The sequence below is a fragment of the Antennarius striatus genome, chromosome 3 (genome assembly GCF_040054535.1).
Source record: "Antennarius striatus isolate MH-2024 chromosome 3, ASM4005453v1, whole genome shotgun sequence".
Lineage (NCBI taxonomy): Eukaryota > Metazoa > Chordata > Actinopteri > Lophiiformes > Antennariidae > Antennarius > Antennarius striatus.
In genome coordinates, this window is record NC_090778.1 from 18,954,119 (window position 1) to 18,970,421 (window position 16,303).

General features: G+C 39.8%; 1 protein-coding gene across 2 annotated transcripts in view; it reads left to right on the forward strand.

The window, feature by feature from the left end:
* ccser1 (coiled-coil serine-rich protein 1) overlaps positions 1-16,303 on the forward strand; it is a 141,539-nt gene that overhangs the window by 17,663 nt on the left and 107,573 nt on the right. For both annotated transcript variants that reach the window (XM_068309925.1, XM_068309926.1), the window contains 2 exons: positions 3,620-3,710; positions 6,933-7,038. In XM_068309925.1, coding sequence (XP_068166026.1) covers positions 3,620-3,710; positions 6,933-7,038 — 197 coding nt within the window. The remainder of the gene's footprint in view (positions 1-3,619; positions 3,711-6,932; positions 7,039-16,303) is intronic.

Here is a 16,303-nt window from a genome sequence, read left to right on the forward strand (position 1 = left end):
GTGTGTGTGTGTGTGTGTTGGGGATGAGGGGCGATATTTCTTGTGTAAACTGTTTTTGTATTGTTTTTATGTAGAGCACTTTGGGCTACTCACTTTGTATGAAAAGAGCTTAATAAATAAAGTTTGATTGATTTGATTGATTGATTAGTCCTCTAAAACAAGTTCCTTGCTATCTCAAATCAATAACTGTACTGCCAGATTGCACCTGATTTTTGAGCTTCTTTGAAACCATCTTAATTTGTCCAGCATGTGAGCAACAATCAGGAATTTCACTCTATTTTTGTCATTTTCAATAAAAGTTCATACTTTAGATGTCATGGGGGTCATGATTTTAACAAGCGCAGCTCTCATCAAAGGAGTTTGCAGCTCACATATGTCATCACCTATGTGATAGTTTGTCTGGTGGGATGAGCCCCAGCCCATGCAATCCCTGTTGCCCAGTTGCAGAAAACAGATGGATAGATTGATAGATCATTATTCATTCAGTCATCTTCTGCTTTGTCTGCCATACTGGGTCGCGGGAGCTGCCTATCCCAGCTGGCTTGGGCGTGAGGCGGGGGAAACTCCGGGCGCGACGCCACTGCACCGCGGAGCCACACAGAGACAAAGACAAAGGCACACATTCATACCTACGGACACTTTGAAGCCGGCCAATTAACCTGAAGCGCTGTTTTTGGAGGTGGGAGGAAGCCGGAGAACCCAGAGAGAACCCACGAAGACATGGGGAGAACATGCAAACTCCACACAGAGTGGGACGCAAATACGCTCTGCGCTGTTGCCTTGCTGTGCAGTTACAGCGCTACCCACTGCACCACTGTGCCGCCCGAGATGATTATTTGAATATTTGAAAATTAATGTACATCAGTGGACATCCCTGCTCTCCTGATTTCCTCATTTCTTTTCAAAGAGACAAACAAGAAAACAAGAAAGAAAGAAATGCATTTTATTTATCCCGTAGAAAATAATTTAGTCACTCATGATGTTTTGTTAGTATATTCAGACATGCATATATGTGTGTACAGGCTCCTGAAACAAACACACACACACACACACACACACACACACACACACACACACACACACACACACACACACACACACACGAACACACACACGAACACACGAACACACACACGAACACACACACGAACACACGAACACACACACACACACACACACACACACACACACACACACACACACACACACACACACACACACACACACACACAAGGGGCCTGTGGGCATGCAATACAGTGTGCACTTGCGCATTCGCATATCAACGCTCGTGACTTCACCTCATCGCGGATTTTTTGTAGGTAGTCACGGGATACCGTACGCGCATTCTATTGGCTGACATCATCCAGAAATGCGCTCTGTTCCGTCAGTCTCGGACTTTCGTGAGACACGTAAGTGCTTGAAACCGTCGATCAGAGTGTGGGAAAAGGTAATACAGATAGAAGGTGGTTTAATATCAGTATGGCGAGGGTTCATAAATTATTAAGTTACCATAAATAATAAGATAAATAGATTGCGATCCCAATCGTGGATTCCTTAATTGATTGTGGTTCCTGGAATGCATTAACTGCTAAGAATGAGGGCGCACTGTATATACAATGGCAGGCAGAGTGAAGGGCAGCTCCTTCTTTGGTGTGGCCCAAATGAGCAACTTGTAGGGGGGTCGTGCCTTGCTCAGGAGCACATCGTTCATGCTCAGGAAGTGAGATGGCACCTCCCACTGCCAGCTCACACTCCAAATGTTTTGTCCCACCCTGGTCTTGAACGGACGACTTCTGGTCCCCAGTCCAAGACATTGTGGACTGAGCAACTGCCGCCCCCAAAAGTATGTTCCCTGACTGGGAATCGAACCCGGGCCACGGCAGTGAGAGCTTTGAATCCTAACCATCAGGGCTACAGTGGGTCAAATACGGTGATTACATATGTTTCACTACACAATTGCATGTTCTCTACACGCCAACAAATTCAATGCTTTTTCTTGTTTTTTTGTTGTCCGAATGACTCTCTCAGCATCCTGTCAACTGGTTTTCTGAGGTAGTTCCTTGGAAATAATAAATGTTCTGTCTTTTGCTTTTATTTAACTTTGGGGTTGAACTCATTGGAAAGTTGATTGATGAAGGGCAGGTCATTTGAAGCAGCCTTCCCTCACTCTCCTGCTTGGTTATATAGCCTTTACATAGCCTGGAAGTGAGTTGGGTCATTGTCCCTTCCACAAAACGTAGACAAGAAGTGATGGCATGTCTCTGCAAAATGCTGGTTTAATGGGCGTATTATGTTAAATACGTTCCGGCAGTGTGACCGGTGAAGCACACCCACACCATCACACCTTATTCTCCATGGGTCCTAGTGGGATCCCCTTTTTGGTGTCTCAAAAAGACATGGCAGTGTGAAAATAAGATCTGAGATTTAGCCTCATCAGACTAATCTAACAGACTAACTATCAAACAGGTTTTTTTAGGTAATATATTTTTTCAGAGCAAGCCAAAGAACTTATTTTGACTGTGAGTTGAAATCAAATACACTAAAATATTTTATAGTATTATTTTTGTGGGGCAAGAGTAGCAAATGTGAAAAACATGCAGTCTGAGAGCACATGTTGGCTTCACCTCTCCTTGAAGTGTGTGTGTGTGTGTGTGTGTGTGTGCGTGTGTGTGCTTGCGTGCGTGCGTGTGTGTGTGCATGCGTGTGTGTGCGCGTGCGTGTGTGTGTTTATGTGTGTGTGTGTGTGGGGGGGGCTACTGGACATCGACAGTAAATCGGGTAATAATGTTACTTACTTAGGGTTAGGGTTAGAGTTAGGGTTCACCCTAACAGTAATTTTATTTGTCATGAGAATTATTTATTTGCAGTTACAATATTAATACCATGCAATGTATAAAATGAATGACCATCAGATGGCAGCATTACCTGTGAAATAATGCTGATCCAAATTAGCCATCATGCATCTCTGTGACATCATAATAACATAAATAGCAAGAAAATATTGACTAAAAACTCCATCTAGTCTGGTGTGTAAACTTATCACTTTGAGAAACATTGAAAATATGTGTGTGGAGATGCTGATGATAATTCACTGCAATCCATAAAGAAAGGAGGACTTTTTGTTCTTGTCCTTACTGTTAGGCAGTTGGGATATGTTTGGTTATTGTAAGACCACCAGGGTGGGTTGCAGTTATGTTTGATGCATTTAAAGAATGTCACTGTTGGTTTTCAAGTCCCATCACTGATGTTTTTTTTTTTTTAGCAAGGATGCTATTCTCTTCCAACCTGATCCCTAATGCTTCCCACATAACATTGATAACAGTGTGTTTTCATGGGCTTCAGTGCAGTGATAAGGGACAAAGTGTCTTATGAAATACATGTTAAGTGATAAATACCTGTGATGACGTCAAATCATATTAAAATTTTTGCTGATACAATTTGTTAATAGTTCTCTTTAATGTTATTATATAATGAATAATAGAATGTATTTGATTAATTAATGGTTTGTTGAACTTGTTGCAGTATTTACGCCTTCAGGAAGGCCAATTGACTGTATTACTTACTTTTTTCAGGTGCATATTTCCTGATTTAAATTTAGCATTTTGCTGTTTCTCTTTAGGATGTTATAAACTACCTGGGCTCTTCAGAGCTGGATGAAGATGATCTTATGCTTGACCTGGACCTGTCTGATGATCAGCGGCATCAACATGGTAAAGTTTAACATTGTAAAACAGTTTTTATGAAAAATTGTGGATTTTTTTTTTTTTTTAGAAAGTATTCAACTACAGACTGTAGCAAACTTCTGTTTTATCTTTTCTTCTTTCTAATCATGTAGATGTCTCGTCCTATTCTCTTGGTGACACATTCATTTTTTCCTTCATTTTTGCACCTCCTTTCTTCACCCACTTCTCTTCTGTCTGTCTCTCACTCATGCTCGGTTTCTTTTCACCGTGTCTCTCTTTTTCCTCATTAATCCATGTCTATCACGTTAAAACATGAAACCAATACTCTGCCTGCTTCTTTTAACATGTGCCATGACTTTGATGTGGCTGCCTCATTTACAGCGATTTATGTCTTGTGTTGTTTGGCATTTCAGTCACGCTCCTCCTGACATGGTTGAAATCTGACTGTCAGAGGAGAGTTCTTGTTTTTTCTGCCACAGTGCAGCATGGATTGACAAATATAGTAACATTAACCTCCGTTCATAGAATGTACAGGGAAAATATTAGAAGGAAAAAGGGCTGTGGACAACATGTTTGTGCTTAGGGAAACCTAATAAATTTGCATCTTAAACGGAATTCACCATTTTCATATCATGAGCTGACATAGTAATGTGACATGATTGATCTAATTTGCAAGCACTGTTTGTCTTTAGTTGTTGCTCATAGGGTCATTATGGCAATTCGACAAAAGTGTTTTTAGATTATTTCAGATTGCACATGTTTGCCTCAATATAACACATTAAACTGACAAGACAGATCATCCTAGACAGTTGGTGGCTGAGTGTGATACATGCTTAGATAATACTCGGTAAGCACAATCGTGAAAGGTGATCAACATCTTTGTGGTTTAGGTTACTTAAATACAGGCACTAGAAGTTTGATTGTTACTATAGTGACAGAATGCATTTACCCTCAAATTGACTCTCATCTGCTATCTTACTAAGACTATTATCTAACATTTCTCGGAGTCATATCATACATATGTCTGTGGGAAGATTTGTCTGTCTTCAGGCAACATTTAAGTCCCAGATGGACTCATAGGCTATTATAGTTGCAGTCAAATAAAGTAAAATATTCAGAAGCACCGTGGAGTAAAGAGTACAACAGGATCTTCATCTCTAAAAAACCTGAATTTTAGGCATGAAAGTTGGAGTAGTTTGACAGGGAGGATTGTTCAATGGTTCAATGCTGAGTGCCTACTTGCTCACAAACACACACACACACACACACACACGCACGCACGCACACACGCACGCACGCACGCAAACACACACACACACACACACACACACACACACACACACACACACACACACACACACACACACACACACACACACACACACACAGACAGATAGAGTAAGACAGATAGAGTTGAAGGACAGATCGTTATTAATCCACACACTAACACAAATGTGCCTTCTTAGTCATTAGACCTGATGGTTCGCAGACTGTAGCATGAAATGAGATGTTTGAATAATTGTTCTTATAATGTCATGGGGCTATGACTTTGTGCTGGTGATGTAAGAGTAAGATTCCTCCACAAACTCCAATTAAAGGAAGGAATTCAAGTGTAAGCACACCTAGATCCACACATTCAGGTAGATAGGCATGACCTGTCTCTCTCAACAAGGATCAACACCCTTTCTTTTGGGTGCCATTAAAACATATTCTGATGTTGCTCACATCACCAAATAAATTCCATACAGCCATTCATAGATTATAACTGATACTACCCACAACTACTTGAGGGAAGGATTTGGCCCGGTTGTATGAGATAAAGAAGAACTTTAAATGTTCCTGATCTAATAAAACTGTATACGGAGAGCTGATTGGAGATGCTCAGTGGTGTGCAAAGTTCATGTACTTTTGAGGCATCTCAATGAACTGAATGCTAAATTGCAAGGCAAAGATGAAAATCTTTGGACCTTTGGACCAATCTTTGAATCTTTGTCTGACAAATTATGTGGTTTGAGATTTAAGTTCATACTCTGGTATTCCTTTGTGGAACAGTCCAGACCTGATCTGTTTCCCATGGTCAGTAACACTTAGCTGCACACATTCTGACCTTATCTCTCAGTATCTGAAAATTCATGTTGATTAAAAACTTAATCACTATTGTTTTTGTTTTAGTTTGGTATAGTTTTTTGACCCTCAGAGTTCATGTGCACTGAAAAGCTCAAAAGATTTCCACTGCTAGTTCATTTTGCAGAGATCTGATTGTGGGTCAAAATTAAAATTGTTAGACATGTCTTTGGACGTGTTTTGGAGCAGGCATATGCAGTAGTTTCAGGCATGGCTATTGCAATTCTGTTACCATTGTCAGTGACTTATTATGAATTATTTACATCAAAAGCAAGTACAGTGAGTGGCTGAGCACTGTAGATACTAGTTATGTGTCTGGCTCTTATCCATCGCTGCAGGTATAGGGATGTTTGTTGCTTCTTCACAGACAACAAACATTCCTACTAGTAGTAGGTTTCCCACTGATAGTAAGTAACAATTATTCACTCTCAGTCAACACTTATTGTTCCTGTGTATGTGTGTGTCATGAATGTCACTTTTAAACATATTTTATATTAGGGTGTCTTGAAATTTTGTATCCTTCTGAAATAAAAGAAACATTGTAGCACTTACATGAATGCATACACAGGAAGATATACTGTACAGTATACACATATGAAGACACACATCCAGGCCACACACCTGCATGCACACTATTTTTACCTCTCTCAGTTGGCTTGTTGAAGCCTTTATTAAAAGAAAGCAGTTTCACTGCAATTTATTGCCAACAGTTCATCTTCAGGGCACTGTGTTCCTATTCCAACTGTGACTCATGCCCTGTGGAATCAGACAGGGACAATAAGAGAAGCCCTGTTTTAACAAACACACAGATGAAGAAGTGAGAAATCCTGGCTTCAGGATTATCAAGTGTTAGCCAGCATTCCACACTGTTCTGTCAAATGTACCATTAAAAGTAGACACATCTTTTTTTTCATTACTTAAACCTATCACTTTTGAATTTTAATAACCTTCTTTTGACATTTATAGCTTTAATTTAATTTGAGAGGAGATTGTAAGTAGAGATATATTATTTCTTAATAGTAAAATATATGTATGTGGTCAGGTTATATATAGATTTAGATGGCAGATGAGATTAGAAATGAAATTAATATAAAGATTTTATGTCTGCGTTGGGTGTGTGCACAGTGTCCAGAGAAGACTCTAGCCAGTCCCTGGCCTCCTGTCTCAACCACCTGCCCTCCCCCATGGATCCATCAGGAGACGCTGTCCTGGGCAAAGAAACTAATCAAAGGTGACTATTTCCATCCTATTAATATATTGTGATACACACAGAAGAAAATAAATGTGGACTAAGAAGGAAAAATAGATTAAATGAAAAATGCAAATGTGTTAACTTCAAGAACAGAGTTGTCTAGAACTCTATTAAAGCAAAGTGAAGTGTGTGTGTGTGTGTGTGTGTGTGTGTGTGTGTGTGTGTGTGTGTGTGTGTGTGTGTGTCTGCGTGTTGGAGGTTGGTGGTTGTTTAGACATAGGACCACTGTGACGTACAGAAAAGTTCGTAGAAAAATGGGCTAAGGTTTACAATTGGTCTGAAACAGAATCCCACAGCATCTACTGTAATTGGAGTGTATGAATTGCTCAGGGATGTATTTTGATGCACTTACACTTACCCCCGTACCCACTTGACCACAGGACCATTTATCCTCTGCAAAGTATAGCCTAATTGCATTACAGCTATAATCTTTTTTTTTTGGCGCTATACACTCCATTGCCACTTGAGATACAAAGAAAGCCAGGGAGATGGACACTGTCTATTCTTGGAATTGCTGAGCTTGACTCTCCCCTGTAATGCATAACATGTTTTATGTTCCTTCGAGATGAGTCTAGGCTCCAGCACAGTGAGACAGAGGATAGATAAATAAATAAGTACTCCTCAAATGAATTTGAGAACTGCATTTCTATTCTCCTTTTGTCTCCTAGTAGCCGATGGCTGAAGGAGATTGCTTAGAGTTTCTGTTTGTATGCGCAAGCAGTATGGGTAAGTTGGGTTATATAGCTGACTGGTTTCAGCCAATTGTTTCGTCTCTAAGATGAAGAATCATGATTTTTCTTGCTTAACACACACAAAGAAGTGAAAGCACAGCTATACATTTGGATCAAGCTGCATCAAAACATACACCAGCTTTGTGGTTGGTGTTTATTTGGTTTTGTGAAGTCATGGTGGAGTAAATTTATTGCATTGTATCCAATTTTGTTCTTACATAGCATTTGTTTCATGCTCCACATTCAGGAAGCCCTTGGTGTGACTTCATCAAAATTTCCTATGGCAATCTGCCAGCCAGGATTGACTTAATCTAAGCACATCAGTATTGGTACCCCCCCCCACACACACACATACACATATAAAAGGGGCTGACACTGACCCCTTCTTGCTGTGAGAAGAAGTTCCTTCTCTCATGCTAACTGTTTCCTCATGGTCCAAATTGATAGCTGAGTGCTTTGTTCACATTGGAGTTACCCAAGATCTATTGCTCTCTATTTGAGGTAGCAACATTTCAGCAGCTAGCCTAACTGAATGGCATCACTGAACTTAACAGTAGCGATACCCAAATTGAGGGGCATTGCTTGACACGACAGTAGTACTACTACACCAAGTGGCAATACTCAATATCCTAACTAGTGGCCTCACTGAGTAGTTCACAAGTTGTTGTTGTGATACTTGTGCCATATAACCTGCCTGCTATTCAGTTTACTAGGTTCCCAATATTCTACATTTCAATTTTTGTGTTTCAACCTGAAACATGTCCAAGCTACCTTTGAGTTTACCAGCGAGACTTCGGAGTCGATGGATATTGCTGTATTGGTTGCTTGTGAAAGTTCCAAAAACAATTTCCCCTGGAATTACACATACCCGGGAGGGGGCATCTGTTGGCTTGGACAATCCATCAGAAATACTCATGACCGATGATGATATGATGAAGGTGATGACTCTTCACGAGGACTGTTGGGTTTGTGAAATCCAACCCTCAACCAACGTTGAGGCCGGAAACCACTTACCTTCCACTGCTGTGGATTTGGGCAGGCTGGATGTGTGCAAACATGCTGCTAATAAGTTCAGCACCCAATGGCTCAGATTTCAATTTCACAGGAAAAAATGGCCTAAAGCGAAGAGGACAGGGAAACCCCACAAATCTTGTCAGGGTTACCTTCACCTAAAGAAGGTGGTTATTTAATTGCCAGGCAGACCCATGAGGCTGATATTTTGCAGGAGAGAGCTGGCTTAATGTCCCCCACTCTATGTCAGTGAAGAAAATGGAGGATCTCTTTGATACCCCTATAACACACCAGGGCCTCTTCGGCATGGTGGTCCCATCTATGCAGAAGAGATGTGAGGAGAGAAAGAAGGACGATGGAGACCTTAAGTGGTCTCTTCTGAGAAGGGCACCCACTGTCACTCTGGCTCATCTCCAATCCTTTGGTTGGGCTGTGGCCCAACATCCTTTACATGCAAAATCCCTAGGCCCCACCTAGAGCACAGACCCCAAAAGATCAGTAGCAGACAAAGCCTGCGCCTTAGGAAGGGATGTGGCCCAACTGACCACTCCCTGGCACCATCCATGGTTAAGGAGGAGGAGGTGGCTGACCTTATAGTACGAGATATGACAAGCAAGACAACCCTCCCCTTCTGATTAAATCATTCCGACAGCTCCATTTACAATCCAGGAGTCAGGATTGAGACACATTTGAAAAGCAATGAAAGAGAACTTTAGTTTATTTGTATAACCTTGGTTCTCTGAGTAGCAGCAGTGTCTCACTAGACCACTCTCCTTCCTCAGTTATAGTAGTGAGGAATGATAGGTAGTGTAGTTTCAGGCCCCTTTGTAGGGCGAGAGGCTCCACCCTGCCTGACACTTACGTGCTTGGGTCCAACCAATCGTGACTGTTTTTCTTCTTCTGATGAGGTCACACTGAGGTTGTTCCTGACGTGAGATGCTTGATCATGCTACTCAGACAATCAGGGCTACACAATTAACCCCAAGTGTCATCTGTTGTGTCTGACAGACCAAGAACGGATTTTTACTTCCAGTACCTTTTTCTCTTTGAATTTATTTTATTTTTGCTCAAACCTATGGAGTTTCATTTGTTTTTAATTCAGGTATTCCCCTGAAACTACTGGTTATGATATTTTTTCAACAAAGACAGCGCAGGTCAAACTACGTGGTTGGTTTTGAAGTACAGGTTCAAGGGTTTTTACGATGCCCTATTACACCTACAGTACACTACACCCTGATGATTGGATTTTGTCACACTATTCACATATTTTTCTGAATAGAGAGACATTTTTTCTGTCTAGACTGTCTTAGTGAATCATGCAAGCAGGAAGTCATCCTTTTCAACCCCAAGGTTTGTGTCAGACAGTGAATTGGTTGTTTCATTTAAACTGGCTTCTCTACTTCTCTACGCACTGGAAGGACCATTCACATGCGCACAGCTACAATTTCGTGCATCCGGGCGCACTCACAAAGACATACACGTACACACACACACACACACACACACACACACACACACACACACACACACACACACACACACACACACACACACACACACACACACACACACACACACACACACACACACACACACACACACACACACACACACACACACACACACACACACACACACAATCTTTCTTTGGACCACAGTAGTAAATGGTTATTTGGCTATTTCGCCTGGTAATAAGTCCTAAACATAATATGATAGATATTGCAGGCTACAAAACAAACTATTAGTAAAATTAAGTTTTCAACAAGATGATGTTTTATACAAAAGCGAGAGACATAAATATTTCATCATCCAGCAAATATGAAAGATGCACCATTTCCAAAGGATTAATCAAAGTTTCAATTTTAACTAAATTAATTGAAGTATATCCACAGTAAAATCACAGAGGGATGCATGCCGTGTAAGTTTTATAGTTTAAGTGCAAAACAAAAGAAGAACCAAGGAGAAATGTTTTCAAGGAAGGTGTACCTCTGAACATGTAGAGAACGTGAATAATCAACATAGCCTGGATTTATAATTTTGGGTGCATGGGCCAAGTATTGCCAGAAAACACTGTTTTGCAAACAATCCCATGATTTCTACCCACTGACACTGCTGAGTACACTGCAATATTTCAAGGGGATGAGTAGAAATTGTTGAACATACATTTTTTGGGGGGGATCAAAGTGGTGAGCCAGTATATGAATGGAATTTCCTATCCCTGGAAATATATTGTTAAGATGGCTGCAAAAGTATGTAGTAAATTTACATTCAAGTCATGGTGTACCTGACGGATGACCTGATTCTCTTGCGTCTTTCGATGCTGTCTTTATAACAACCCACCAGTCTGCAGAAGTCTTGAACCTTTCATTCCAAGATGAATCCACTCTTAAAACTGTTGACACATCCCATAAATTGAACTGAGTATGTATTGCTGCCAGTGAGACAAAGATACCACATCATAGGGTGAGAGGGAAGTGTTTTGTCAGTCAACCTCTTCACCAAGTTGGATCATATTTGCAGGTGAAGTGCAGAACTGTGGAATAAACATTGACAAATGTTTTAAAGAGTGTATGGCTATGTTGAGCAAAATAAGATAACTCAGACCAATCCAGTACAGATATTTTTACTCTTCTCACTTGTCATAGAGAAATAACCACAAGCATTGCATGGCTTTGGGGATCCATGCCAGTGTTCAGGATATTTTGATTTAATTTTGCTGGTTTATTACACAATGTATTGAAATTCTTAAGTCTAACGGACATGAAACTGCCAGCTGGGTTTATTTCTAAACAATGACAGATTGACATCTGATATCTTCTCGAATTTTCAGACAGCTAACCTGAGAAAATTTATTAAATCTGTAAATGAGGAAGTTGAAATTGGAGAGAGGATAGTGAATAAAATGTGTTCAGGGATGGCTTGTGCTTCTCTTTCAGTCTCTCTCACTCTTTGTCTCAGGTTCCACATCCCCTCAAGGGGACACTGATTTGCTGGAGGCAAAGCAAGCTCCCTTCTGTTCACACACACACACACACGCGCACACACACACACACACACGCACGCACGCACGCACGCACGCACGCACACACACACACACACACACACACACAGACACAAACACACAGAGTTGTCAGTCAGTCAGCATGTCCAGAGAGAGTATCAGCTGCAGGATACTGCTGGCGGTCTGACAGGCTGCACAGAACTTCTGCCTCAAACACACACACACACACACACACACACACACACACACACACACACACACACACACACACACACACACACACACACACACACACACACACACACACACACACACACACACACACACTTTCACTATTGCATGCATACCTCCTGTGTGATTTGTCACAGTTGGATGATTTTGATGGCAAGCCTTTAGTTTTCTGTCTTTATTACTTTGTAAACATTAATAACTATAATTTTGATGCCACAGCAGCAAATACAACTACTGAATGTTGTATAATACCATGTTTATGCTCATTGGGCTGAAAGTAGGGAAAGTTTAGAGGAAGAATGTGGCGTATGTGGTAGAGTGATAGCACACCTGTGTGCACCTAGAACCACTTGAAGGGCTGGAATAAGCAGTTTGTCATTAAGGATTAAAATGTTAATAATTCTTTCAATCTGTCCGTCTGTCTGTATAAAATAATGGAAAAATTAGATAAGTCACATTTTAATCATTAAGGTTGTATCTTCTACTGCTGCCATGGTAGGTGCATCCACGAGTAAAAAAAAACATTTGCTATGTATAAAATAAGAAAACCCTCATACCTGAAAGCTAATAGCAAAGGGTTTGCATTATTTTAGGTAAAGACTGGGCAGCGTCTCTATGTCTAATGAACTTTTAACACAGCAGGTTTGCTTTTTCTTAATGCTTCAGAAAGGGTCCCTTTTTCTTTATGTTGTTTGTTTCCATAAAGTTACACTATAGTTACATCAAGTAAATTTAAAATTTAAATTTGGTAGGTTAAGCAATTTTACCAGTTGCAGTACTTACTGCAGATTGATGCCCATATTCGCTGTTTGACACTAATACTATAACGAGTCTGCCTTGAAGTCTAGTGGAGTTTAAGGCCAGTGAATACTAAATATTTGTATGAGATGCATTTCACTATTGGCTTTGTGTTAAGATATTGACTTCCCCCTCACCTCTCCTATAGGAAAAGACACAAAGGAAATTAAATTTTGAGAGTTCGGATATAGATTGTCTGTTGCTATGACAACAGCGCTCTGCTTGTTGATTGACCCCCATCCCTTCCTCTTTTCGTTTGCCTTGTCTCTTTTTATGGCAGATGATTACTATGCTGAACACAAGTAGTCTGAAAAGAAGACATGCAAACATTCAGGTGTCCTTGTCTGTTACTGTATGGTAGACATTCATGAGTCTTCATTCCCATATACAGTGGTACCTCTACTTACAAATGTCTATACATACGAAATTTTCTACTTACAAACACCTCAACAGGAAAATATTGCCTCTAGTTACGAAAGAAATTTTGAGTTACGAAAGGTAAAAATACAGTATGGCCTGCTTCTCGCAGCTCCCAAAGGTTCCTAAATGCAACATTCTTATAGCTTCTCTGCCATTGGCTATTACTTAGCATCTTCCTGGCATCCCATTGGCTAAAAGGGACCTCTAAGTAAGCTAGGTAGGTGTCTATGCAGCGTCCTCGTCATTCGGCCCACGACTCATGAGGTATTCTGATAGTTTTACGCAATATAGCAATTTCCTCCGGGATTAATAAAGTATCTATCTATCTATCTATCTATCTATCTATCTATCTATCTATCTATCTATCTATCTATCTATCTATCTATCTATCTATCTATCTATCTATCTATCTATCTATCTATCTATCTATCTATCTATCTATCTATCTATCTATCTATCTAACTTTTTGAGTATTTGCTATGGACCCCAAGAAAGTGGCGGAGAAAAGAGGAAAACAAAAGACGAAGAAAAGAGTTTTTTTGTCCATACAAACAAAGCAAGAGATAATAGAAAAGCATGACAAGGGAAGCCTTTGGTTGATCTCGTCAAAGAATGTGGCCGTAATGCATCGGCACGCTATTAAAACAAAAGGAAGTTTAAGGACTTTGAGGCATCGCGTGGATGGTTGGAGAAATTCAAAAGGAGGACTGGAATTCACTCTGTTGTTCAGCATGGTGAGGCAAGAGCACATGAAGAGGGCAAAAAACAATGAGGACAGCAGTTAAAAGGTAAATGACCATCATTTTTATTCTTTTCTTTGTTTTTTGCATTATGCACAACTCTCATTTATTGTGTAATAATCTAATTGTAATATGTATTTGTTACATGTTTTGATGCATTTTTATGCTTTATAAAACATTTATGTCTGAATTTTGGGGTCTTGGAACGGATTATGGTATTTGCATGGAAAACACGTCTCTACTTACGAAATTTTCAACTTATGAAATTAATTGGTTCTGGAAGAAATTTCGTAAGTAGAGGTACAAATGTATTAAAAAAAATTGTTGTGGCTAGAACATTTACATGCTAATGCATTTGTATGATGAGATATAAAAATCACACCATTTCTGTACCCAGATTTAACTTAACATGCCTTTAGAATTGTTCCTCTTATTTGTCATGATTATTGATTTTTTAAAATCATTTTAGCCTATACCATTCAAATTAATTAGATGTCAATTTGTTTTAAAAATGTGAGCAAAGGCCACGATGGCCAGGATGCAGCTCATTCACCTCCATTTTCAGCTGTCCATGTAAGTCAAGAATTTTTCAAGGTTCGGGTTGTTGTGAGTGTTCAGTTTGTTTGTGGTGTCTACATAGCCTAGATGACTGCTGAAAGGGAGGTGTGAGAAAGACGATATACTCACGCATTTCATGTTTAAATTAGGTAGAAGTTAAGAGAGCACTGAACAACAAGCATGTAGAACAGTGCTTCTCAGTTATTTTCTATTGCACCCCCCCAGCAGGAAGAAAACAATTTGCGCGCCCCCAATCTCTGCCGTGACCTTAAATAATATTTATAGTCTATGAAATTATCAAGTACATGTCTGCATAAAATTGTATCCATATAAACATTAAAGAAAACAAAAAAGAAACATAGTTCAATATATAACAAACAATAATTTGACATTATTTTATTACAACAGAGAAGCTTTAAGTGCATAAATTTTTCTGAAATAAAAAAAAAAACTTTGTTTAAACTGTGAACATTTTTGACCAATTATTGCACCATTTGATACTGAAAAATAAAATTTAATAAAACTAATAAATAACAAAAAAAATCAAATTCAGTTCAGCAACATTAACTGAGGAGCACAATATATAAAACACCTTAACCTATAAAACAAAAATGAATAAAACTTTAGTGGTGATTTTTTTTCTTTTTTTAAAATCCAAATAAGGACGTCAGGATTAATGGCTACAATAGCTCGTTTAGGCAGTGATACTGAACTCTCAGCTCCTGCTCAATGTTCCAGCCCCTCTGCTATGGTGTGGGTTTCTTTTCCCTGAGCAGTGTGGTACGCCATCTTATATGATGCTAACAGAGCTCGCTGGTATACTGAAGTAGAATTCACAAAGCGGGATATTTTCTGGCAATATTCAACACATTTTTGCTTGAAAAACTCCAGCAGCTCATCAGCATGATTAGGGTGTAATATTTTAAGTTCCGTATTAATTTATTTGGCTTCATGCTGTCCACTTTCAGCATTTTTACACAGTAAACACAGCTGCCTCTCCTCGTCTCTCACTGTAGTCACAGTGAAGCCCGCTAGCCCAGCACTACAGATGCGTCTTCATAGTTCCTCGAGCTAATACTCCCTGCACACACCTGACAATGAGAGTGCCACTGCCAGCTACTGTAGTGGATGTGTAATTACACTTGATTATAGTACGGCAAAAAAAACATGTTCCTGAGGGTCACACGTGCTCCCCCTTGCATTGTACCATCCAACTCTTTGAAAAAGGAGTCTTGGTATGAAAAAACTGCCGTCTCTGACATTTAGCACACAGTGATAGGATATCAGTTGGCCGTGCAGTCTCCCATAGTCACAAGTTAGCTAGAAGTTATAGAATTTTCTTGCTGACATATAGGATAATAACAGAGGAATAGATTTTTATATATGATTAATAAAGCAAACTCATCTCTCCCTCATTTATATAATCAGCTAACACTTCCATCACCACATGTATTCCACTGTAAATCTAAGTAAAAACACTCACTCACATGCACATGCAGATTTATAAAAAAAGACAAACATAAGAATCCAGCTGGGGACAGAGAAGCTGCAGTGCAGCACAATTTTCAGACACACAGCATACATGGGGTAGATTCTGCTTCATCTGTTTTCTGTCATATGCTCATGCCGAATGTGTTAATACAGGAATCAGCAACAAACACTTGTAGCTTGTATTTAGTTGTGTGCAATGTGTTTGCAATGAATTTCAAAAGAGATCTGCAAAAGATTGCCTTTGCTAGCTGTGTGTCATAGAT